General features: G+C 40.2%; 1 protein-coding gene across 4 annotated transcripts in view; it reads right to left on the reverse strand.

Moving 5' to 3' along the window:
* The window catches only part of RNF38 (ring finger protein 38), a gene marked incomplete at its 5' end in the record, with an annotated part of 127163 nt that overhangs the window by 17341 nt on the left and 81835 nt on the right, over positions 1 to 27987 (reverse strand). For all 4 annotated transcript variants that reach the window (XM_082337037.1, XM_082337038.1, XM_082337040.1 and 1 more), the window contains 4 exons: positions 819 to 989; positions 8068 to 8235; positions 10547 to 10760; positions 15779 to 15972. In XM_082337037.1, the coding sequence (XP_082193163.1) occupies positions 819 to 989; positions 8068 to 8235; positions 10547 to 10760; positions 15779 to 15972 (747 nt within the window). The remainder of the gene's footprint in view (positions 1 to 818; positions 990 to 8067; positions 8236 to 10546; positions 10761 to 15778; positions 15973 to 27987) is intronic.

Here is a 27987-nt window from a genome sequence, read left to right on the forward strand (position 1 = left end):
ACAACCCTGTCCACACCTGAGACATGGCATGGAGAAGTCTCAATAGTGTTTGTAAGTAACAGTGAAGCTGTTTTCTATTTCTGCATTAGTGAAACACTAGCATCTTCTAGTCAGAGGGGCAAATAAATGGACACGAGTATATAGTTACTCCACAGTAAGAGCTGCAGGCCAGAACCAAAAATCTAATTTCCCCCCAAATCCAAAACAGCGTCACATTTTCCCATGTTTGCACAGTCCCTATCACTAAGCCAAGTCTGCTTAAGCAGAAGGCATCAATAACTTTCCGGGGGGGGGGGAAGGAGGAGAAAGGGAGACTGTGGGCGCTCCTGAATATGTCTGGATGACATAAGCTCATTCTGTTCTAGGAAAAGCACTGGTCATTTAAAAATTAACTGAGAAGTAATAAAGAAGAAGCGTATAATGAAAGTAACATTCTGTGCTTTCTTCTCTCTCTGCTAACCTCTTCTCTGAAACCACTACTGCACTACAAAGCCTCTTCTGGATTCTCTTCAGCTTCCTGGGAAAGAAATACCTCAAGGAATAGTTGGTGAAGCAAATATTTATCTTTTTGACAGAAGTAAAGGCGTATGGAGAAGCAGCACAGACAACAGCTGATGAAATCTGAAGAGAAACACGGTGAACTTTAAAATTATTTTTTCATCTTCACACTAAGTGGTTACAGACTTGCTAAGGAAGCATAAGTACAAAAACCTATTACTTTAAACAAAATCCTTCTGTTTCCTCAATCAGGTATCAGCACTATTTGCCCATCCAGCCCCACCAATTCTATGGAGAGCGGGGTAAGAAGCATTACTTACCGACCGTGACTGCTGTGCTTGGAAAGGAACGAATTGTCCTGGAGGAGGCAAGTGAGGAGGGTGGTGTGGAGAGATATGAGGAGGATGCAAAAGGAATGGGTCACTAGAAATGAGGGGTGGAAATGCTGCATACGGTACAGGTAGGTGCTGGACTGAGCACGCCTGAAGCATCTGAAATAAAATGAAAGCAACATATTTTTGTCTCTAGCACAAGCATTCCCTATAGAACATTCTATATTTATTATGGAAAAATATTAAAACAAAGCAATTCTCTTGCCTCCTTGGAAAAGCCTCCAAAACACATACAAATAGTAACTCATTCAAATACACACGGAACAGTGATTAGTACAGAACAGGCTCTAGAAGTACCATAGTGTGACATCTGCTAGGTGCAAAGTAGCTCTCACTTCTCATGAGGTCAGTGGGAGTTAGGGTTCTCAGTACTCCAGGATTAGAGACTCATAAGTGATGAGCAGATACATTTCTCCTAGTTAATTTTATTTTTCCCACATATTACCTTCAAAATGCCATGCCAAAGCAACAGCCTTGAAGCCATTTTAAGCTCTAGATGGAGCTGAGTCTCCCAGCTATCACACTAAGCCTGAAAACCTGTTGCCTCATCTACTAAGAATAATTCATAAACTCCGCTCAGTTCACTTTTACTTCCAATTCTAGACATGGAGAGGCAAGAAAACCTGCATTCTCTTCTCATTGAATCATAGAATCGTTTAGGTTGGAAAAGACCCTTAAGATCGAGTCCAACCATAAACCTCACACTACCAAGTCCATTACCAAACCATGTCCCTAAGCATCATGTCTACACATCTTTTAAATACCTCCATGGATGGGGACTCAACCACTTCCTGGACAGCCTGTTCCAATGCCTGACAACCCTGTCGGTGAAGAAATTTTTCCTAATATCCAATCTAAACCTCCCCTGCTGCAACTTGAGGCCATTTCCTCTCATCCTGTCACTTGCTACTTGGGAGAAGAGACTGACACCCACCTCGCTACAACCTACTTTCAGGTAGCTGTGGAAAGCGATAAAGTCTCCCCTCAGCCTCCTTTTCTGCAGGCTAAGCAATCCCAGTTCCCTCAGCTGCTCCTCAGAAGACTTGTGGTCTAGACCCTTCGCCAGCCTTCTTGCTGCTCCTTGGACACGGTCCAGTACCTCGATGTCCTTCTTGTAGTGAGGGGCCCAAAACTGAACACAGTATTCAAGGTGCGGCCTCACAAGTGCCAAGTACCGGGGGACAATCACTTCCCTAGTCCTGCTGGCCACACTATTTCTGATGCAAGCCAGGATGCTATTGGCCTTCTTGGCCACCTGGCCACACTGCTGGCTCGTATTCGGCTGGCTGTCGACCAACACCCTCAGGTCCCTTTCCACCAGGCAGCTTTCCAGCCACTCTTTCCCAAGCTTGTAGTGGTTCGTGGGGTGGTTGTGACCCAAATGCAGGACCCAGCACTTAGCCTTCTTGAATCTCATACAGCTGGCCTTGGCCCATCGATCCAGCCTGTCCAGATCCCTCTGTAGAGCCTTCCTACCCTCCAGCAGATCAACACTCCCTCCCAACTCAGTGTTCTCTGCAAACTAACTGAGGGTGCACTCAATCCCCTCATCCAGATCGTTGGTAAAGATACTAAACAGAACTGGCCCCAATACTGAGCACTGGGGAACACCACTTGTGACTGGCCACCAACTGGATTTAACTCCATTCACCACAACTCTTTGGGCCTGGCCATTCAGCAAGTTTTTTACCCAGTGAAGAGTACGCCTGTCCAAGCCATGAGCAGCCAGTTTTTCCACGAGAATGCAGTAGGAAACAGCGTCAAAGGCCTTACTGAAGTCCAGGTAGTCAGCCTTTCCCCCATCCACTAAGTAGGTCACCTTGTCATAGAAGGAGATCAGGTTAGTCAAGTAGGACCTGCCTTTCATAAACCCATGCTGACTGGGCCTCATCCCCTGGTTGTCCCACACATGTCGCCTGATGGCACTCAGGCTGATCTGCTCCATAACCTTCCCCGGGACTGAAGTCAGATTGACAGGCCTGTAGTTCCACAGATCCTCCTTATGGCCCTTCCTGTAAATCGGTGTCACGTTTGCTAACCTCCAGTCAACCGGGACCTCCCTGGTTAGCCAGGACAGCTGACAGATGATGGAAAATGGCTTGGCGAGCACTTCCACCAGCTCCCTCAGTACCCTTGGGTGGATCCCATTCGGTCCCACAGACTTGTGTGCGTGTGTAGCAGATTGCTAACCGTTTCCCCTTGGATTATGGGGACTTCATTCTGCTCCCTGTCCCTGTCTTCCAGCTCAGGGGGCTGGGTACCCCAAGAACAACTGGTCTTGTCATTAAAGACTGAGGCAAAGAAGGCATTAAGTACCTCAGCCTTTTCCTTGTCCTTTGTCACTATGTTTCCCCCCCGCACCCAATAAAGGATGGAGAGTCTCCTTACCTTACCTTACCTCACCTCGTGTTGCTAATGTATTTGTAGAAACATTTTTTATTGTCTTTTATGGCAGTAACCAGTTTAAGTTCCAGCTGGGTTTTGGCCCTTCTAATCCTCTCCCTGCATAACCTCATGACATCCTTGTAGTCCTCCTGAGCTGTCTGCTCCTTCGTCCAAAGTTCATAAACTCTTCTTTTTTTCCTGAGTTCCAGCCAAAGCTCTCTGTTCAGCCAGGCCAGTCTTCTCCCCCATCACCCTGTCTTCTAGCACACAGGGACGGCCTACTCCTGCACCTTTTAAGATTTCCTTCTTGAACAATGTCCAGCCTTCCTGGACTCCTTTGCCCTTCAGGACTGCCTCCCAAGGGACTCTGTCTACCAGGCCCCATAACAGGCCAAAGTCTGCCCTCCAGAAGTCCAAGGTAGCAGTTCTGCTGGCCCCCGTCCTTAATTCTCCAAGAATCAAAAACTCTATCATTTCATGATTGCTATGCTCAAGACAGCCTTCAACCATCACATCACCCACCAGGCCTTCTCTATTCACAAACAAGAGGCCCAGCATGGCGCTTGCCCTAGCTGGCTCCCTCACCACCTGTGTCAGGAAGTTATCTTCCACACACACCAGGGACCTCCTAGAGTGTTTCCTCTCCACTGTGTTGTATTTCCATTAGGCATCTGGTAAATTGAAGTCCCCCATGGGAACAAGGGCTAGCAATCGTGAGACTTCTCCCAGCTGCTTATAGAATACTTTGTCCGCCTCTTCATCCTGGTTGGGTGGTCTATAACAGAATCCCACCATGATATCTGCCTTGTTGGCCTTCTCCATGATTCTTACCCATAAACGCTCAACCCTATCATCACCATCATTAAGCTCTAGACAATCAAAACATTCCTTAACGTACAAGGCTACCTCACCACCTCTCCTTCCTTGCCTATGCCTTCTGAAGAGCTTATAGCCATCCACTGCAGTTGGCCAACTCATCCCACCATGTTTCTGTGATGGCAACTATGTCATAGTTTTCCTGCCACACAATGGCTTCCAGCTCCTCCTGTTTGTTGCCCATGCTGCATGCATTGGCACAGATGCACTTCAGTTGGGCTATTGATCCTGCCACCTTTCTGGGGAGAGAAGCCCTAATTCCTATGTGACCATTCTCAGGTGATTCCATGGTTTCTAACACATCCATAGCCCAAACACAGATGTCTTTGCTGCCACATGGATCTCCAGCCCCTACCTCCACTGAGATGACAGACCAAAGGACCTCGCTAGCACACCGTCCCTCAAACACTGCCGTGCCACCCCCAGGCTTATCTCTAGTGAGCCTGGTTTTAGCCCTTTTCCTCTTCGAATCTAGTTTAAAGCTCTTTCAATGAGCCCTGCTAACTCCTGTGCAAGGATCCTTTTCCTGCTTTGAGGCAGGTGTAGCCCGTTTGTCATCAGCAGGCCTGGTGTCATGTAAACTGACCCATGATCAAAAATCCCCAAATCATCTTCTTGCTCTTTGATCCATCATCAGAACGTCAGGCATTTCTGTTACATTTTTTGACAATTAAAAGAGCAGTTAATAAGATACTTGTTATGAAATCTTACGAAGAAAGAGGACCCAGTTCTGATCTCCGCATTTTTTTCCTTTTTAGTCGCGTCACATAAAATATATTGTGCATACTGAGGATAATGGCATAAAATGGTAGAGCGATCAAGTTTAAAATAAGATTACAGTAGTGGAGGTGGAATTATCACCTCAGTTTACTGTGATCATTACCAAACAAAAATCTTTACATGCACTGAAACAGTAGCAGATTAATTTGATCTTACTACTATTTTTTCTTAAATGCCAACTATTATTCACCCCCAGCTACTATATCATTTTTCAAAAAAGAAATACAACAGGCAAGTGTTTCTATTGTTAAAATACATTTTTTATTGTATTTTACTAAATTGAAAACCGTTCTCTGAAACAGTTGAAGATAAATTTGCAGGTAGAACATCACAGAGTGTTCTTTTAAAACAGGAGGTACTTTGGGGAACATATTAAAAGAGGTTTCATCCCATGATTCTGTATGGTAAAGATTACCATAGCTCCAATATATGTTTGGAACTATCTGTGCTATGCCCATGGCACTTTTTAAGTTACAGCAAATGAGGCTGCATTATCATTCAAGTAGAAAGAAATGAAAACTACTTGTTTGTTCATTCAGGCTTTTGGAAAACTTCTGCTGTTTGAACATACGCTTCCAAGAAGTTGTAAAACTGATGAAGGTATTTCATAAATGACATGTTTATTTTATAGTTACATACACAGTGAGAAAGACAAACATTGTGAAAATTACAAAAGGATACTGGGGATTTCACAGATAAAGCTGGTGACCAAGCTGACATGCTGGAGGGCAAGGCTACCTTTCAGATTTACTTTTATAGGCTGAAGAAACTGGCTAACCGGAACCATGTGAAGTTCAAAGGCAAATATGAAGTCTGGCACTGGGAGAGAATAACTCCATGGAGCAGGTTATTTTGAGACAGACTGGCTGGTAAGCAGATTTATAGAAAAAAAAGAAAGTTGGTTTCTGGTGGACATGTCAAATAGGAGCACACAAGTGGCACAGTGTACTCTGCAGTCAAAAAGGCCTACTGCACGCTGGGCTGCATTAATGTACCCACTAGTTACATTCTTAGTAAAGTGATTCAGCCCCTCTATTTGGAATTTGTGAAACTATATCTCAAGTTCTGTGTCCAGTTTCAGTCTCCCCAGAGCCAAAGAAAGACACTGATCTACTGAAATGAGTCCACTGAAAGACAACATGATGACCAGGAGCTTGGAGCACACTGCATAAAAGAAGAGGCTGCAGAACTGGATTTGTTCTGCCTTAAAGAGAGAAAACTAAGCAATTGTCTTCAGCAATTTCATGAGAGCGGATAGGCAGAACCTGACTCTTCCTCAAGGGGCAAAGTGAAAGGACAAAGACCAATGGGACCAAGTCGCAGCAAAGAAAATTCAATCAGATACACAGACGAAATTCTTCATCACAAGGATAGTCAAACACTGGAGCAGAGGTTTAGAGGGGTTGTGAAGTCTCCATCCTTGGAAATGGGTACTGCTCTTAGTGGGTGACCACCAGATGACCTCCAGAGCCCCCTCCTAACCTACATTATTTCTCAATTCTGTGACATCATAGAACTAAGCATAAAGTCTGCCTGCTGATGTTACATAAACTCAACCTTAATTCTTTATATTCACTTGTACTGCACCCATTCTCTCAACACACTTGAATAACTGTTGCACATTCAGACCAAACAACCTGGTTAGAGCTTTAAACCTATATATATTTAAAGGACAGCTGCATTGTTGAATTACAAAACATTTTATGAATTGCACAGATAATATACCTGTTCAAACCAGAGAGTAAGATTGTTAGTATCTGTTGTTCGGATTTCCCTAAGTCCCAATATAGTTTTAGCTTTTTCTGTGTTGTTTCTTAGGTCATGCTGCTTTCCTGCCTTGCTGAATTTTCTATTCAAGTATTGTTCCAACCTCTGGGTACGCAATCTGGGGTTGCTTTGCTCCACTAACACCACCACTAAATAGAAGAAAAGAGTTGTCTCTCATACATCTCATACACACTGACTCATGTAACAGATTTTCACCAATCGGAAAGGTAAGGGGAAATATTGCCCACAAATATTCCAGACTGGCCAGCAGTATGCTGCAGATCTCGTTGTCTCTCATTGGGATAAATGGCACCTGGACAAGACGAATGCAAATGACCCTCACTCTTCAACAAGCAGCTTAAAGAAATAGGTGGTCACATCAAGGGTTTTGTTTCAGTGTCATAGGCTTGTTCGTGCCTTCAGGCCACATAATGTGCAAGAGGAAAAGTTAAATTACACACTGCTGGCAAATGCACAGCTGGCAGAGACCAATGTTTATACCAGCACTACAAAAAGTTACTGGACACCATATGTAGTTTTTATATATGATATTACAGATTTATAGTAGAAAAAAGAGGGGGGAAAAAAAAAAGCTGTGACTCTTCCTGCAAGTTCTGCAACCTTCATCTGTACAGCTGAAACTTCTTGAGGTACACTTCTTCAGCCCTGGTGCCTGTTAGCACTTAATGATGAAATTTCCATCAGAATGCTATGACCTGGAAAGTGGTATCTCCAAGCTGATACATAAAAATTTCTGAGAAAACAGTTCAAATTCTTTCAAATTTATAGCTGGCAAATTAGGCAGTCAAGGCACTTTATTTTACTCCCAGAAAGGCACAGAGAGACACATCATTATTAAAGAATATTTTGATTCATTTTATGAAAGCATTTTGAGACCGAAGAGCCCTCCTCAGCTTTTAGTGTTCTTTCAGAATCTTACTACTTCTCAGAAGAAAACTGACTTTGGAATATGAGACCTTTTTGTATATAACCAATCCCTGAACAAGGTCTCTACTAAGTAAGACTTTTTTCTAGGTGAGCTGCCTAATAAAAGCCTTAGAAACCTTCCTCTTGCTATATGAAAGTATGCAGAATAGCTGCTGAGAAGTCAGTTCATAAACCAGCATTTAGTTCAAGTTAAAAACCATCAGGACTCTATATTATAAACAATCATATTCTATAAAGACAGCAGGTAAGTACTGTATGCTTACCAGCTCTAAGGCCTACACTGCTATGCCACTGCAATTTACTACAGGGGAAAAAAAAATGGCTACTTCCAACACAATTACAACCACACAGACACTGAAGTTCCAAGGTGCCATTCCCATGTCTAAGATTGAAGCTGGTGTAATTACAGAGACTCACTTACTGGGGGGGGCACACTGCAAACTGGAAGGTGCTGCCCACTGAAAACCACTGAGCACCCTGGGACCTGCTGCGTGCTGCAGGCTGGGATGTGCTGGCCTGTGCAAAGTGGTATCCCATGTGGAGCCACTGTTGTCACTGTGTATGAGACAGGAACTGTGCCCTGATGTATCTGCCGCAAAAGAAAAAAAAAATTAATGACTTACTGTAAACTCTTAACAGTATTGTACAGCACGATGAATAAGATAACAAGCTTTTACCTACATATCAGAAAAAAATATACTCACAATGAAGGTGTAAAAGAAGGCACATGCTTGTAATTCCTGCTCATTAAAACATTCTTCTCAATGGAATATTACCTATTTATCAGCAGTTTCTGGGCAAGGCCAGGAGGGATCTCTCAGCTTAAAATGTTAAAACTTTCAAGGCACCTTAGAGTCACTCAGAAGCATCTCAGGCTCTATTAAGCCTGCCCCCCCCCAACTTAGGTTAGCCCTTACAAAATAAGAAGGCAATAACATTCACGTAACAGCTAATCTACAAGTAGCTAAAGAATCTTCTCAGCTCTGAAAGGACTGATTCAATAATCATTCAGAGACTTGTATCTTTAAAGAACAAGAACATTGTGTAGATTTTCTTTCTTCCAAAGAGATCAATCTCTTGATTCACTCTCAGACCAACACTCAAGATAAGTCTCCTAACCTAAGTGTAACAGAACAGCTAATCGGAAAGCTGAAAAGGAAAAATAAACATGACTATGAGGCAGCAGACCCTAAATATCCACATTTGTATTAGGAAACAGACCTACATAACCCAATTTTCTAGCTCCTGTTACTCCATAGAATTTAATCCTCAAACTAAGATCCAAAGGTATAATGGACATCCAAACCACTTGGGTTTTTTGTTTCTTTTTTTTTTTTAAACACTGAACAAGAAATCTCTGACACTCTAATAAAACTGAAAAGGCTTAAGTGTCAGGGAGCACAGATTAATAAAAAAGGAATTATTTCCTTCATGGTCTGCTAAAATGGAACCTGCTTGCTTAGAATGGAACAAGCAAGAACAGCTCATTAGGAAAGTGAGAATGAGTAAATACAGCTAACCTACTGAACTGGTAGTGTACAGTCAGAGAGGCCAAAACAGAACAGAGATCACTGAACAGAACTTAGAATCTCAACCTATCACTAATGACAGAAACCAGTCTCAGGAGAGACATTGAATTTGATCTGGTTCTGGCTCAGGTAAAGTTGGGCATACAGTGCAATCCTGGGTGTGATTCTGAAATGTTTACTGCTCAGAGTAATACTAAAAAATGACCTCTCAAAATGCTAATGTCCCTGAAGTAAAAAAACATCACCATGGAAGACCTCAGTGAATCTTGAAACACTGACATCTGATCACAGATGGTGCTTGGAAGGTAGAGGAAATGGAATGCAACAACTGTTTATCTGGGCTTGTCATGATGTAATCTTGTGACACAAAGTAAGAGCACGATTTGAATTTTTGAGATGCTGCAGCAGTGAAATTGTTCATCAAAATGTAAGGTAGCTAGAATGACGTTAGCTTCCACCCTTGCACGTGGTCCCAAATGCAAATACCTCCTTGCTGAGAACTGCTCTGCACACATAATAAAACAGATCAGTGGTATGCAGCTGCACTGAATGCAAAACAGTTTTTAAGCAGGGTTGTTAGAGTTGCATTCTATGCAAGTGCATTTTGAGAAGTGGACACCTGGATAACCAGTTCTATTTTCCAGTTCCTGACTAGCAACTAACGCACTTGTACTGCAGCCTGCTGATTTAACAAACAACAACAACAAAGGTTACCTCAATAGCACAATTTCTTCTACAGGTCCTCAGTTACAGAATTCTATATCAATTGCTGTTGCAGAGAGGAATTATTTATTTTCTGGACCAACCACATCTCTCATTTTTTTCATGTCATTTAAGGAGGAACTGATTAGGCTTGGATGGCTAATGTGGTTATGCAACAATACTATCATGAGTTCCGCTGTCATGTAGGCAACCAATTATAGGCTTTGTGAATTCTACTTTTAAATAACGTATTTTAACTATTTAAAGACTCCTTAGCTAAGGAGAGGTATTTCACATGAAATAAAGTACATTCTTAATTATCACACCATATCTTTATCACATTGAATTAACTTCAGAAGCACAATAACTGCATTTCAAAGGTTTGAGCCAGAGGCATACAGAACTATGCCAATACATGCATTGACAAATTGTTAAGTATCATTCTTTATTAAAAGTCTGGACTTTCTTTTTGGTTTTTTCACTGCCTACTGCGGTGCTCCATACACCAATAACATTCAACAGGGAAAATGCTCTGTAAGAGGGCTAACAGAATTTAGTGTGATGTGACTTTCATTGCCAACTAATTTGGGGACGAGAGAGATTTTGAAGATTTGGGGAAAAAAAGACCAACCCCCCCAAAAAAACAATACATCTTCAACACCCTCTTACCTGATCATGAATGTCAACCATCACTGCATTCTGCTGTGGTGGGTGAGCAGCTGGATGCAACATACGAGGAGATACATTCGGTGGGTGAAAGGCTCGGGGCTCTTCTATTGCTTGCTGCTGTCCATAGGAGAGATGGTGATAGTTTTCATCCTGGCTAATGGAATTATGTCTAGACAAACGATCTCTTCTTGTTCTCTGACGTCGAACAGGAGGACTAGAAACATATTAAAAAAATTAGAGATTACATAAATGACACAAATCCTTCTTATAACTAAAACCACAAGAGAATCAAGTATCAAGAAATTTTTTACACTGGAAAATTTTACTAGAACAGGTTTATTAGATTGGAATAAAACTTCTTACTGACAAAACCGCTAAAAGCCTTAGAGATGACACTTTTTTCAGCATAAAAGTGCTTAATGGAGCATAGCTTAATGCTGGAAAGGAAATCAGGAGAACTCTTATGTAAATATTAACCTGTTAAAAGAATGGCACTTGGATTGCCCAGACAAGTGCTCAAAAGTCAAGATAGCAAACTTCAAGAGATTTCCATGCATTTATTCTAGGTAAAAATCCTTAATTACAGGATCACAGATTTCCCCAGGGTCCTTGCTTGAACCAGGCCACAGAACGGTTGCTTACTTAGTGACAGCAGACAAAGCAGTAGGCTCCTCTGAAGAACCAAATTAATTTTTCACCTCTCACATGTTCACTACATAACTGAGTGCCTCATAGAATTCTCTCCAGAAGATCCTAGGAAATTGTGATTTTGGTAATCTTTCTTTTTCAGAATAGAGAACTATTGTGTAGATTGATATAGACCAGAGCATCCACTTCTTTTGAGCAACTGATCAACAGACATAGGATTTGATTATGTATTCTTATATAATTGTGTGTATGTTCGAGTAGAGATACTACTACCCTGAGCCAAGACTTCTGTAAATCAGAGACCAGTGGCTCAGGTTCAGCACTCAAAAAATGAGTAACAAGTAACAAACTCACTATTAAAAGTTTTGATCAAGTCACTTCTCATTTGTTTGGAAGGGGAAAGAACTGAAAGCACAAAACCATCCCCCAGAACTTTCAATACATGCCTTCCAATCTCCACAACACATAAATTACAGGTCCCAGGGACAACAGCAAATTAAAGCTACATGGGACAAAATGGTTTCCCACTTACGGAACAGGCTGAAGGAACCAAACTGCAGAAAAGGGACAAGAAGGGTCTGTGACCATTAGAAAACATCCTCTCCAACAGTGTATGGAAGAGAACTTAAGATTCTTCACACTCACTATTCCCATTGCTATTACTAGGTTTATTTGATAAAAATCAAATTTGATAAAAATCAAATAAACCTGAATCCTGTTGGCAAATCCCAGACATTCCTCAAGCTGGGTCAACTTTTGTGCTGCATGAAACAGACATACTCTGGGGAAGGGGAAGCACACTACCAGCTATTCAGATGCTATTGTGAGTATATGATACAATGTCTCAAGCCACTATTTTTCCGCCCTACTTCACAGGGATGTTATGTCATTATTGCCTTTCTTAGAACTGAAACAAATGCTAATTCACCACAGGTCAGACAGAAAGCCTAATGCCAGACTGTAACATAGCATTCTTAAAACAAAACAAAGCATAGCCTTCTTTATCTTTACTAATTACCATGTCAGAACACACAAGCTGTGTTCTCTTCTAAGCACTGAGAACCTAAATTTACAGTCTTACTAATGTATTTGTCTTAATTCCAGTCTCCTTTGCAGAGCTGTTGTTGCACTCTCCATCTCTATATTACTAGTATGATACACCTGTTACAGTCTCATTAGATAAAACTGGTATATATGATTTCTAACCACAGAGCTACTAATACAAAAGATGGTTTGTTGGTTTTTTGTTTTTTTTTTTTTTTTTGAGTACTAAGGTTTCTTTAAAGTTGCTATTTCCTGCAATGAAACAGAAATGCTCTTAATACTTTAACATAAAATGTCTATGTGAGGATTTTTGTTTGGAAAAGCTGCAGAAATAGAAGAAAGTTACAGAAGATAGCTCCAGTACTTTGGAAGAAGTACAGAAATTCTCTAACTTCCACCAGCACTTAGACAAGGTAGCTTCTCATAAAACTATGCTTACCCCTGTCTTTGTTAAAAGGTCTGGCTTTACTTTTTTATGAACCCAGAATTATAAGAAAGCACAGCCAGCAAAAACTGGCAAAACTTCTGGTGCAGTTTTTTAAATGAATGGAGTATCATTCTCTGGAAAAAGCAAAACTGGACTTTTTCCTATGCAGAGTTATAAAGAAAGTGTACTTTTCATTCAGAAAAGTTCAGAGCATCCAGATACATAGCTCTACATGCTTACTGACGTAAGAAGAAGAATTGTCAAGACCAGGTCTAAACTATTATTCAACACCAGTAACGAACTTGTGCTTGAAGTCTTTAAAAAACATCCACAAAAAAACCTGCTCTGGTTCTACATGCACAATATAAACATGGTAAATGCCCAGTTAAAACAAAGGGACAGGATGGAAGTGGCAAAAAACCCGCAGGAATTCCTACCCTCAGGTAGAAACAGCCATCAAAAGGTATCCATAACTGCAGAGTTAGTATTTGCAGATCTTAGTATTTTCTAGCAAGGGTTATTTCTTTGCAGTAACATATTCTTAAATCCTGTTAGTTCAGAATTACATTCAAGACAAGGAGGAAAGGAAGCACAGATGAAAGGTGAGGCACAGCAATGGTACAGATCTCCCCATTTCATAATGACTGGTAAAGACAAATTGGAATGGCCTTCTCTATTTCCTATAGGCATGCATTATGCTTGTACATTCACAATTTATTTGTACTATAAGTAGCTGGACAAAAATAATATCTTTCTGCAAGTTCATACCAGAAGGCTACCTTTCTAAATGCAATATTTATTTGCTTACAATGAATCTGAAAATACCCACAATGAATTAGGGCCCTGTTGTGCTAGGCACAGTACAAAATCCCTGATAGAAAGAGATAAAGTCTAAATAGTAACCCAGATAATGGAAAAAATTCAGATGATAAAAAACCAGCACAGCCTGTGCTGACCAACAGGAGTGAACTGGTAGGACAAAAGAGTTAACGCTGATGACAGTTGGGTCAGAGTGATGTCCACACTACACACATTTCAGGGGTTTTGTTTGCACTTGCCCTAGTCTGTTCACTTGAGCTGAATGACCATTTGCAACTGGAGTGCACCTTTCATCTTATCTTCATCTGAAAACCTCATTAACTTTGAGACCACTCTGCAATGGGAAGAGAAAAAACAAAGCAAGGAAAACAGGGAATTGCCTTCAAAAGCATGTGTATAACCTCATCTAAAGCATTAATAACAGATGCACTCACAATGATCTTAAGGAATCAAGCTTTGATCCACGAGAGTAGTTATTCATTCTGATATGGCTCCAGAGCATTCTAAGACTCAAAAAGGCTCTTGCAAAGTAAGAGAGATGTATGTGTTGCTCTCCCTAATGATCCTGTTCTAGAAGAGGAGATTGGGTGCAGTACTCTTCTGGAATTGACCTAGAGCCGGCTCAAATGCAACAGTGCACCCAAGCTAAAAAATGCCCTGACTGAAGTGCAGGGAAACTGACACATTCAAATGCCTCTGATTAGAGCAAGAGCAGGTGTTATTACCCAAGAGCAGGGAAGCTGGTCCTAGAAAGAGTAATGCTTTGTGCCTACAATGCTGCAGCCAACCTAGCAACACCTGTCAGACTGAAGATGGTTCTGCACTGCGGTGTCTCTCCATTTGCAGCACAGTTTACTTACAAGCCACAGGCCACTACCTCAGTTAACACCTGATAGCATTTGTATGTCAAACACTTGTCCCATGCGCATTCATCTCCCACACATCCCATTCTTCTCCTTCATTCCACAGTATATCCAAACTGTCTAGATTCACCTACATGGCATTTAGCTTGTTAAGCACTCTACTTACTCTGCAGGAGATCTTAATGAACATTGCGAAGAAATCTGTGTAGGCTGGCTGGACACTATGCAAAAATGGCCAAATGCAGCATACTCTAGGGATCTCAGTTCAAACCATCTTAAGGTAAAAAACACTTTGTGGACCAAACATCCCTGCAGAGTATCCCTGTACCAAATTGTACAAAAGGCCTAATCTTCTGTCTTCACAATAACCACTCCAAGTTCACAATTCAACCTCTTTCTTAAGTTTGACAAGCTGTTTTGAGAGATGTGTATTTTGAATGCCACTGACTGAAAGCTTTCAAATTGATGGACTTGAAGCAAAGATAGGAAACTAGCACCTTTTAAAATTTCTTGCCTCAAAACTATCCCTGCCTGATCACGGCTGACAAATTTCATTTGTGAAATCAGAAGAAAACCAGTTATATATTTCTTAAGTCTAATATTTTATATTCATGAAAAAGCACAGACACTACAATTTTAGTACAAACCAAACCACAATATTTCTCAGAAGCAAACAGAGGGACAGTGTGTTTTAACTTGCATTAGATGACTCAGCATTTTTGAGGCAGAATGTGAGGCAATGAAAGCTTGTGTTTTGGATAATTAGTTTAACTGGAATAGTAAAGAAGTCTGTGGTTTTACGCCCTCCTATACTATCATCCACCCAGGCACCAGTTCAACCTGGCCATCCAAATCTTTATTCTTCCATGACCATAGGAACTTCTTCCAAAATCTCTGCTTTGAGGTTAATGAGCCACAATCTAAAACCAACATGAAAATCTAACTCCTATCACATGTGAATCACACACCTCAGCAACCATTTAAACACTATGTCACTCTCCCCAGCCAGTATACCTCATCTTTATTTAGATTGTTTTTATGTACGAAAATAATTGTGACTACAGTGAAAATTATGGTACTACATCAATAATATAATATCTCTAAAAGTACCCTGATGAGAAAGATTTTTCCTCGCATTTTTCTAAATGCTTATTGCTCCAGTGCAGAGTGAAAGAGAATCAGGCTCATAATTAAAAATGTTAATGAGTACTCCTTTCCCCAAGTTATCTATTCACACAAATTTAGAGACGATGCACCAACCTGAATTACTTTCAGTAACTTTCCAGTTACAACTATAATAACTGACAGCTCAAAGGAAATGTTAACATGTTAACCATGTGTGATCTAGTCAGTGCTGCCTGAAATACACCTCCCTTGAGCTGAAATCAGGAAGAGTAATAAATTGTTTCCCAAGCTACATGGCTTGCTTACCTCCTCCTGTTTCGTGCAGGCGTGTTGCATCGTTCCCCTGAGAAGTGGTGTTGGTTGGGTCGAGCCAAAGGAGGCTGCCTATTTGATGTCATCTCCCATGGTCGCATTGGTGGTGACGGGGCTGGTGATGCTGCTGTATAGTCAAAGACTGAATGGGAAAGGCGTTGTCGCTTGGGACTAGGACTGTCTTCGCTCTATGCCAGTGCAAAAACAAAACAAAACAAAAACAAAACGCACCTCCACATGAGTGAATTACAATCCGTACTTCAGTATTGCTTTGCAGCTAGCATTAGAAAGGACTTACTGGAGACTGCACTAAAACACCATGAAATTAAACACCTCCAAGTAGTTGCCTCTTTATTATCTTTATAATACAGATTTATGATGGCTCCCTAAGACCTAAAAGAATGACTACTAAGTTATATGGTTATATTTTAGCAGCATTAAAAGATAAAAATTCTAACATCCACACAAAAGCAAAACTATATCAGAAAAGAGAATAACATGAAGAAAATAAGGCATAACCTATTTTACATCCCTCCTGCCCTAGCATTTATAGGCTACAGAAGCATGAAAAGATACATAAGCACAGTCTTCACAACAATGGAATCCGTACTTGTCAGTAAGCAGATGTCATACAGAGCTTGCACGCTGCATTGCATCCCTTTCCTATCAGGTCTGTACTTACATAGCTATTCAGACATTTGCTCTGTACTGCAGCCTACTTTAATTCTGCTAGCTCAGCACAGAGGTGCTTCATCCTTCTACTTATTAGTATAACAATGGTCATTGAAAAGTACTTACACATAACCTGAAAAAAAACTAATCATCAATCTCTGGTTAAGTCTGTGTATTTCACTAAAATTCTGCAGGGACTATATAGTACCTAGAGTTTTCAGTGCTAGTGATATGAAGGCCATTTACCTCCAAGTAATGTCCTCCCAGTTGGTTCCAAACACAAGTAACTACCTCTCCTTGTCACTGTGTGTCCATGCTATTGAATCATTAAATAGAGCTGTCATTCTGCTCAAAAGTTCCCACAGAAGTCTCTGAATCCAGTAGCAAATGCAATAAATATCCCTGCCCTTCACCCCACTATTCTGTCAAAATTTTAATGTGATGCTGTTAACGAGCGTAACAACTGAAAATATAGAAAAATACAAGTTCTACTCCAGAGCTCAAAAAAAGCAACACGTGAACTACCACACTGGATCCATCCTTGAGTCCAAATATCACATAGACTTCTCCGACAGAACACTCCTGGTGCAAGCCAAATTGTAGTGTTTTGCTGCTCTCCAGCTTGTCCGCTCACCCCGCCACTTCCAGTTCAGTCCATCACAGTATTATTTCAATTAACCGAAATGACACCCAATTTGCATTTAACTGCAGATGGCTGATGCAGAGAAAACTGAAGTTGTCTGCAATGGTTTTGTATTCCTAAACTGCCTGGTAATCCACAATTTATTAGAGGTCTTATTTCAGATTTACTTGTAGACTAGACTATGGACCTTTTCTGGTTCTTAGCTTTACAGGGGCCTATCATTTTCTGAACTCTATCAGTTGCTTCTTGGTAGGTTACCATTGACATATAGCTTGTCCTCCAGTGTTCCTGCCAGAGCAAGCAAGCTCTTTTTTAACACCTAAAAGTTTTATCCAGGTGTTTAAGAGAAAAAAGGCATTTTTCCTCTCTTTTGATGTGTGGCCATTTTTACTACATTTCACTCCTTTGCAGCCCCATGCTTTCAAATACTTTAACACAAATTGCAGCTTTCCCCTACTATACCTTATCTCAAGCAGTCACTACTAATGATTAAGGAACAGAAATAGGTCAAAAACAAACAAACAAAAAAAACAACAAAAGCATAAATATAAAGTAAATGGGGGTGTCCATTTTTAATTCTATATCTGTTAGATGGAGAACTATTAGCATGGTTTCCTTAGGGGAACAGGCTGAAAATGCATGTATCTGCTTGTTGCTCAATCTCTTTCGAACTCCTTAACCAACTGCACTTGCGTTTTATAGAGAAAAATAGGTCAAAAGACAGGTATGAACCTGAAGGTTCATGAAAGTAGATGTCTAGGCAAAGGGTGACCCTTCCAGAAGGCTTTCTGCCCTCAGGAGCTCAACACCAAAAAACTCGAAGTGACACCAGAGAAGTGCCTTGAGTGCAAAGCTTCTGTGAAATTCTATATTTTCTTAGATTTCAGAGAACCTTGCCAAAGGACAAATCATAACGAAACTATGCTACATCTGTTCTGCCATTCAGAGTTGCTTATTTAATCTGTCTTACTGTTGTGACAGAACGAGTCAGAGAGAAGGATGATTTGTGGCCCAACTTGGAGCTTTCAGGATGGGAGAATTTTTTACACCATGGCGACTGAAGTCTATTCAAAGAGAAACACAGGTAATAAAAATGCAGGTAAATAAGGTATGCTAGCGTCAAATGGAGGAAGGCAACACTGGGTTTATTGAAGCTGGCAGAAAACAAAACACTGAAATAACAAAATAACCACTGCTGTCCTGCTACATTCTATAAGTGCCTTTTTCTGGGGATCTCCCACTGCTAATGCCCTCATTTAAATCTGGCACCTTTCCCAAGCATTAACACTAATATACCATGCCCTGTAGAAAGCAGTCTACTTTGGAGAAACAGTTCTTTGATTTTCCTTTTGTGCATGGAGTGCACTACTTCAAAGGCAGTGGAGATGCAAACTGCTAAGTTGTTAGCCTTCATCATCACTCCAAATTACTAACTCACACAGCTATTTCAAACTTCGTAAGTGCTAATTGCCCTCTGCAATAAGCAACTGTGTTTTCACTCGAAACTGTTTCCCATTAGAAAGAAAATAAAATACTTTTTTGGAACTACATATAAGTATAGAATTAAAATGTAATTATGTCTTTTTCTGCACTGAAAAAGAAATAACCTGAAGCTAAGCCAAACTTATTTGCAAACATATGTCATAAAAAACCCAACACATACCTAAACTCAAAGAAGACTTCGTCTTTTATCTTAGTTTTTATTAAGAACCCAATTCTCATGCGATGATTGTAGCAAGGTAATACCAGCATGTGGGAAAGTACAGGGAGCTTATGACAGACACACGTTTTATAATTTAAGATTTGTTTTCATGTCATTTTCAACAAGCACGTGGAATAACTACATATTGCCAGTATAACTTTGCAATCTACATTATTATTGGTCATTAAGTTCAATAATTTATTTGTGGAATATGATACTTTCAGCAATGATGGTAGCTCTGCAAATGCCCAAACCACTCTAGTTGCATCCTGCAAATACTCAAAACATTCTCTGGTACTACTGCTGCTTCTTACAGCCATTATGCAATGTATTTTTCTCTTGCCTAACAGGCAACAAGAATAGAATGTTTGGCGGCTATCAAGAACATTGCATCTAGCTTTTACCCAACAAGGTAAAAGCACTACCTTATTTTAAATGTTAACAGAAAGAGCATGATGAACACAAATATTGATTACTTCATATTTAAAGGCAACAATATCAGGACAAAGGCATCAGATTGCTACTAGGAGAAGAAGGAATTTACATCAGGACACTAAAACCTACAATCTCTTCCCTAAAAGTCAGCATTTCACAGACATCCCCAGCACAGTTTTGCCTCGTTCTCATCTGTGTACCCTACAAACTCTCAAAATGTAATGGTAACAAAGGTGATTAAAGAGTATGCTCATTTGCAAAACATCCTTTACAGAAAACATACTACTAAAAAAAAATAGAAAATTGTTCATTATACTTCTGTATATGTTTCTTGTAGCAATTTTTTATATGTTTTATCTAAATGCTGTTCCATTTCATTTGGGAAAGACTAGATATTTTCACCCAGCCAACACCCTTTGAGGTGTTTCTTTTCCATTCTCCTTTTCCAGTCAAATTATAAAGGTTGCACAGCCACACACAGATCATCAACCATCACAGAAGGGAATTATTACCAAAACAATTGCTGCCAATATCTGAAAATCACTCTCCTCTCGAACCCTCTGGATATTCTCACTTAATGGTCCTGGGAAGCACAACAAGAAAGTACTCCATATCCTCAATCTCAAATGTAGGGAATAAACTACATCTGTCCTGCAGCCCCTGAAGACGTTTATTTTAAAATTAACCTAATACTTGAAGAGTATTTTCAAGTGTAGCCTGTTCCTTAGAAGGTTTTACACAATAAGTACAATCTGATGAGTATATCCTATATAAACCTTCCAGGCTGACTGGAAATCTGCAGCTGCGTGTTTCCTCTTCATGAATGCATACTGAAAAGGCAATGATTTTTCCTATGATACAAACTGGTACACATGAAAGTTTATAAGCATTTTCAAATTTAACTGTAGGCAACTAATTGGCTAGTAAACTGAACATTTTGCATATCCTGCCTGCAAAGGGTCTATACACTCCAACAACAGTGATCTGATTTACATTCCAACATTTGTAATACTCTGATCACACCTACAATAACAGTGAATTCTCGGCTTGAACAGATCAGTTGTGTCCAAATGCAGTGGCTTATTCACAGGCCAGGACTAAGCTCACTTAAAGTATATGATATAGTTCAGGTCTAGCAAGCTCTGAAGAACTGTGCCCCATGACCCTAGAACCGAGACAAAGAAAGTCACTTATGTGACTGGATGGAGTCGTTGAGGCCTAGACGGTATTGTAAGCGTTATTGTCGTCTTCCAACTCACCCCAAGAAAGCAGCAGAAGCATATGTCTAACTTAGGTGTGGCATTACAAGGTAGAGTTTACAAGCCAGTTCAGTGCAGAGTTGTATTTAACTAACCTGTTGGTCTTGGAAGTGCACTCTGCAGTGTAGTTGAGATTCTTTGTCATCAGGTGTCTCTGCACCACAGCATGTCCTGGGTAATGTGTTTTTTTCCAATGTCTAACCATTCACTTAATCTGTCATTACTCTCAACAATAAAGAAATATGAAAGATGTCATCTCTTCACCAGTCTCTCCCTCACAAAACTTTATGAACCCATCAACTGGCTCCAATGGAAACTGGTCAATGTCTAAAAAAATTCTATTCTGACACCATTTATGACAAAGAGTTAATATCTGGTAAAGAGGGAAGAGAGAAATGTTATTTCCACTGAGGAAAAGGTACACAAAACTCAACCAGTACATACTGTAATAAACACAAAGTTACTGACCAATGACAAAAATGCACATGCAATTATAAACTAATCCAGGATGGGTATTAGAGACAGAGCTCTGGTCTTTACTTTCATCTGCATATCAGGGAAGTGGGAGCACAAATCAAGCTGCAAAGAACACTGGAGTCTTGTTTCCAAACATGTTTTATTTCTGCTGCAAGAACTACAGCGGTGTATTTCCACAGAATTATTGTATATTAATTCTCCTGTTAAAGTCCTCTACACAAAACTTAGCTCACATACTAAGAGCATTTTCTATATTTGCCCAGAATTTCCAAGCATCTTTTAAGATACCAAAAAACAAAACACGCTGATTGGTTTTTTACCGCTTTTTAAAAAGCAATGATAAAATCAACAGATAAAGTAAATGCAACAAATATTCCACATCTACATTTCAGTTAACATGTAATACTCTATTTTGCTCAAAACCTTACCTAAGATATCACTCAGAGGCAGTTCACACAGAACATTTTCATGGACTGTTAGCTCAGTAATACGCTCTAACCAATGCAATAAACTGTAACAATTATTTCCTATTCAGGTATTTTGACAGCCACAACCACTATAGTAAGAGATTACATCAAACTTTCAGCTTTTGTTACCTCAGGCCTTGAAGCAAATGACAGGCCATACAAGTAGAGTGATGTAATGGACTGTTTTTATCAATTACCTATATTACCCCTGAGAACAATAAGCATACCATGAAGCCCACAGATGTTTCTACATTAAAAAGTGAATAATACAGGTGGAATTTTTTTGAGGAAGGAAGCTTCATAACAAAATCATTTATTTGGAAGATGAAAAGGAACAGATGTATAAAAACAATCTGAGACAAACATGCACGACCTCATGAAAAAAAGATCTTTGAAAAATCAATGTTAGCACACTGGTATTATACCTTGGCAGTATTAAACAAGAACAGGAATCTTCCAAGCAAGCAGAGCTTTGCTTTAGAAATCTACTAAGTTTTTCTGCATTCAGAATCAAAGCCCACAAGAGAAGCAGAAAACTGTATCAAAACATTCTCTACTTTTCAATTTTTACATTAATGATAAAATGTAACTAATACTTATTATTATGAACAAAGAAATAGTGTTTTATCTGTCAGCTTCTGTGTGTGACTGGGGTACTTATTGGAAGACTGTTCTTACCTACCTACAATTGCATTTCATCCACCTTTAATGCATGAAAAAGTTAGGTTTAATCTGACAGCAAATGAAGGACAACATAGGCCACAAAAGCTGAAACATTAATTACACCATCTTTCTCTCTGTGCTGCCAAACACCGAAGACAAAGCAGATTTTTTTAAAGATAAACTAGTCTTAGGTCTGTTTTCCCCAGTCCTTGCCAGCAGCCTGCCAATCATTTACAAAAGCCAGCTATCTTCATCTGCAAGCAGATTTTGGTTAAAACACTTTCACAGAAACACTACCTAGTATGTAATTTCCAGTGGTAAGCCATCAGCCTGATTAACACCAAAATTATCAGTCCCCTTAAATGCGCTTTCAAAAAGCATATTGTTTCGTCTGTCCACTCCAAAAATAGTATTATTTTTTTTCCATGTTTGGTCCACATATGTATTAACTGCCTAAGAAATAGGGTTTGATTTTTATCTATCTTTAGCTTAAGGAAGTACTTTGCAAAAAGGTACTTGTAGTTAAAAATGCGTAACAAGACCAGTTAGTTATACTACTTGCTGTTCCAGTGTATTGACAAGTCATCACTATACTAACACATCTCATGATTTTTCACTATGGTGACAGAGCTCTTGATCCCCTGCATACTGGAGACTGAATATAAACATCAGATGCCAAAGCAATACAAGAAGCAAATCTCTTTGAACAGCAAGGAAAAGAAACTTAAGGGATCTAATGTGAGGAGCGGGCACCTCCTCTGGGCCCAGGAATTCCTCCTGCCCAGTCCAGTGTGCCCAGGGAGTGGAGTGGTGGTGGTGCCTTCATTCAAGGCTGAGGGTCACAGCTGCTGCTTTCCTTTTTGCAGGTGCAACCAGTAGTAAAACTGAGCATGTATCCCAGAGACGTAGCACACAGAGGGCACTGACATGGCTGGTCACACACACTGCCACAGACAAGGCGCTGCCTTCAACAGCACCCACATATGGGACTCACATAAACACAAGCATCAACAGCCAAGCTCACAAAGACAGAAGGTCACTAGTGCAGTACATACACAACACTCTCCAGGTCCACAAGCACATGCACATTCATGGATATCCCAAGCACCATCATGGCCCCCTCGCCCACCTGGTACTCCCACCCCAATCCCAGGCCCCCTTACCTGCTCCACGGGTCCATGACTCACCGGCTGGCCTAGCTTGGTGCTCACTGCAGACACACAGCACTCACACTTGGCCCACAGGCACACCACACTTGCAGGTCCCCCAAAATACCAGCATGGATCCTCAGCCTGCCTGACACCTCCAGTCTGGTCCCAAGGCCCCCTACCCTACTCACCAACTGGTCCAGCTTGAAGATGGCCAGCAAATATAAAGACACCCCACCCCCACCATGCACAGCACATTTGCGGAAGATACAGACACTCACTCCCCTCCAGGAGCCCGCACCAGGCACATGGGCTGTGACCTGCAGTCCCGTTCCTGACACAGATGCTGAGACCCTCACTCACCCTGGTCCCCCTAATAGCTGGCTTTGGGGACACACACCGTTTCTGCTCCAGGTGCTGGCAGTCGAGACACTCACCCACCCCAGTAGCTGGTACTGAGACCACACTTGCTCCAGTAACCGACATAGGCCAGGGGTGCCCACAACCCTGTTCTGACTGCAACAGCTGGCACCCAGTCCACTCACACCAGTCCCCCAGTAGCTGGCACTATGGATATAAAGTCTGTAGGAAATCAACAAGATAATCCAGACAGCTACAGCCCCTCCAACTCCTGACACTGAGACCTCCAATTGCTCCCATTGCTGGCACTGCAGACCTGGTGGTGCCTACACCTCCAGTGAGACTCCAGTTGCTGGCCTAGTCTCCACTAAAGCTGGTCTCACTTAGTCCCTGCAGCATTCACACACATGGGATAGAGAGTGAGATTACACAGAGAGAGAGTTAAGACATATCTAATAAAATAGGACAGGCTGCAGTGATCAGGCACAGGGCTTGGCCAGACAAGTGGAAAGACTGGCCACAGCTTACACATGATTGGCCCCTTTTCTGTCTGGCCCCATTTTGTCTCTCCCCAGCTCCCTTCACATTGCCTCCTCGGCTGGCATAGTCTGACCCCCGTCCAACATCCTGGACCCTCAGGTTTGCAACCTTATCAGTCAGAAAGTCCTTGTTTGCATGCAGTTTCCTGATAGCCTCTCAGTTACTGTGACTGCCCAGGTTTGTTTCTTGCCTTTGTCTCCATTAAGTTTATCTGGCAGGTTTGTATCTCTGTATATTTTGCTTATGGCATCCTCCTTTTCCTTATAATCCCATTTGACAAGGTCTTTGATCAAATAACCTCACTGAAATAAACGTTCCCACATTCCACATACCCTCATCAATTAGAGACTGGCCAGGTTTACTCCTTATTACTGCCTCCCTTACTTTTTGTTGGTCAGGTTTCCGCCTCAGAATGTTCCTATTTATTTCCCCTTTTCTTTCTTTAGAAGCGTTCTCCTGTGAAAGAAGCAAAGCGCAACTCAAATAGTGCTTTGGAGTAGAACTCCAAGAGACACAAAGTATCCCTGTGAGCACATATATGCTTATCCACTGAACACCAGATACATTTGAGTATTTAAAATGGGATACCATTTCCCTCTGCACTTCAGCAGAGACTGTCAAGAATTAAGAAAATCAATGTGTAACTAGTACTTGGGATGAAAATTCCACAAATAGAGATCAAGAAACACTAAGAGTTCCTATGCCTACAGCAAAATGCATAGGAAAAAAAAGTAGTTCAGAAGAAAACCCCTCTTGGTGCCCTGTCTGTGGGATTAGGGAGAAAATATTCTGTATTCCTAGAGACAAAAGAGTCCTTAGCAAGGCACATCATTCTGAAAGGAAGCCTACAATATTGCCTCCAACTTGCTTTTGAAGTTATATCACCATGTGGTAAGAAAAAGCCCCTATTAACTCCACCTTAAAATGGAAACCAATCTACAACAACGAAGTCAGGCTGCCAGTATAAAATTCGCTGTAGAAGGTTCACACATACTAAGTTGCTTAATTTTTGTGAATTAAAGAGCCCTTGTGACCTTTTGATAGTGAAACAGCAAAAATTTACACAGCATTTAGTAAAACGAACATAATCTGTAAAATAAGAGCAACACTACCAAACATGCTATGAAGAGGATGAAAGTCCATCTAATTTTTTCGTGTTTCAAGGCTATGATGGTATATATCAATTAGACTGCTTCTGTATCTAACAACTGTACCAAGAACACTCATCAGTAATCTTTCTGGGCCATCCATAATTCACTCACAGTTAACAGAATTAATTTGTTATTTACTGATGGTGAGCACAATGGCCAATGCTGTTCTTCGGCAACCAGAACTGACAATGAATCCTCCATGCGAACTGTTTCTGCAAAAGATCTGAGGCATGCAACAGCAAATCCCATACCAATAGCATACAACATATTCCACCAAATGCATCTCTTAATTTTACTTATGATCAAAACACATTAATAATCTGAATATTTAATCTGTTGTTTGTTCGACATCAGGCTGATGACCATTTCCAGGGTTTTCTCTGTATCAGTTCCTTCTCTGAAATGCAATTCTTATTTAACCAAGTGTTTAGGATACACAAGAAACAATGTTAAGAGACCCCTAAGCCTAAACTGCTTAAGTTTCACACAGTAAATATTTTAAACAGTCTTTTGATTCCTGGCTGTCAATTTCTCATACCAAATTCTGCATGTGAATTTATAATGCACAAGAACATTAAAAAATGCAAAAAGCATCCTATTTAGCACACTGCAGAACTCTCAATAGCAAGAAAACAAGTGAATTGGTAGGACAACTCATTTCTTATTTTCAAGTTCCACTGCTCATACAAAAAGGACAGTGCAACCCATACATCACATCTGAAGCACCTCTTTTTCTAATACTGAAGCAGGTTTAAGAATCAAGGAAACACATAGCTATCTCAAAGTTCTTCAAATTGTATTTTATTAGTATTTGTTATTGCTTGTAGTACTCACTGCATGCAAACAAGAATCCTTTGAAATATGAAAAGATTTTGCGATCAATTTTCAGAGAAATAAAGCAATTTCAATGCTGCTAAACTCACAAAAAAAGATAGCAAGCATTTGTTTTTATATCACATCAAGGTGTTTCTTCCAAATAGGAACTGTTACCTCTCATAATCCAAAACACCACCCAAATTTCAATACAGGGAAAAAACTCAGCTATAGCTCCCTCTCTATTAAAGAACAAAGATGTTGGAAAAATATTAGTGTTACCTAAAAATCCCAATTTATGGTCTCAATTTTGAACTCAACTTTGTCAATAGTGTAGGTAATAATAAATGGAAAACAATTTGTGCTGTTTCTGCAGATGTTTCCTGCAGTTAACACGCATTTTGGTAGTAGGCAAAACCTGTTACATACATTTAGTATCTCACTAAATATTTGCAAGCTTTCTTTCTCAAAACTGGAAAGTTTAAAAGTTATGCAACAAATAGTACTAGTACTCGATAAGGTTTTTTAAAATATTTTTAGTTTATCATTTCTGACCAGTTCATCTCCAAATTGCCTACCAAGATCTGAGTTAGAGAGTCATCAACACCACCTAACACAATACAGAAAGTGCCATTTCAGGAGATGGTGCTAACAGTTACTTCTGAGCATACACCGAGTCCTGAACTCCTATTGTGGTATGTAAATAAAACAGAAGATAAGTTTTTAATTAAAATCACAAATTCATAGCTACAGAAAGGGGGATAATTTCCACATATACAAGGCTGAAACACATTAAACTTTTCATGTATATCATTAAAATACGCTCATTACTATAAAGAAATTATTTTAAATGTCATAAAATATACTGAAATTAATATACTTAACAAGACGCCAGGGCAAGAGGAAAGTGGTGAAATCAAGACAAGATGTTCAGATATAGCCACATTTCAAAAAGATCAAGTTTTCAATTTTAAAAATAATTCTGGTCTTTTAGCTGATAGGACAAGGAGTCTGAAGAGAAGTTTGGCTCAAAGTTTTCTTCATACCAAAGTCTTCTCTAAGTATAGTTTGAATGTACGGTATGTATTCACTATTGACTTTTTCATTTAGACATGTGAAACTAACATACACGTATATCAACAGAGACAGGGTAATTAAGACAATTATAAAACAGATCACACTCTTTCCACTTAAAGAATTTTTCCCCCCATTAAACTATATCTTTATAGATGTACACAAGCATGCACACACATATATGAAACACAATGTATATAAATGGACAAGCTAGCATTTCAGCACTGACGACCGAAACTTCTTATTCCGGTAAATCAATGTTAAGCTGACCGTATTTGTCGACAAAGTGTTAAAGCATATCCAAACACTGAACTGAGGCATACTTCTATCTAAGCACCTGAAGTAGTATTTAGAGAGGCATGAACCAATTTTTGACAGAAGAATACATTTTAGCCAGCAATTAACATAGATGATTTAAATTAATCCTCCCCAAACTTCAGCCCTCATAGAGGTAACATTTACGATAATATCAATGTTACTTACACTATAGTAACTGATGTCCTTACCACAACGGGCACAAAGGCAAGTCAGCACTAGAAACTTGTTCTTAGGAGAAGGACTACTGGCATAATACCTTGACACTTATTGTGGTAGAGCTTTCACTGGCTTTGCTTGTCATCACAACACTCAGCTGTGTTAGCAAAAGATATATGCCTCTGCTCAGCACACCATACTGCTAAAATTTTCTGTGTATAATGCAGTATTATGTGTTCTCAGAAACTGAGGAAAGTCAGGGCCTAATTTCTTCAGGAATGTACCACAGTTTACTCTCACATTCTTCTAGTCTCTCTGTATTGCT

Source organism: Platalea leucorodia (genome assembly GCF_965183815.1).
Source record: "Platalea leucorodia genome assembly, chromosome: Z".
Taxonomy (NCBI): domain Eukaryota; kingdom Metazoa; phylum Chordata; class Aves; order Pelecaniformes; family Threskiornithidae; genus Platalea; species Platalea leucorodia.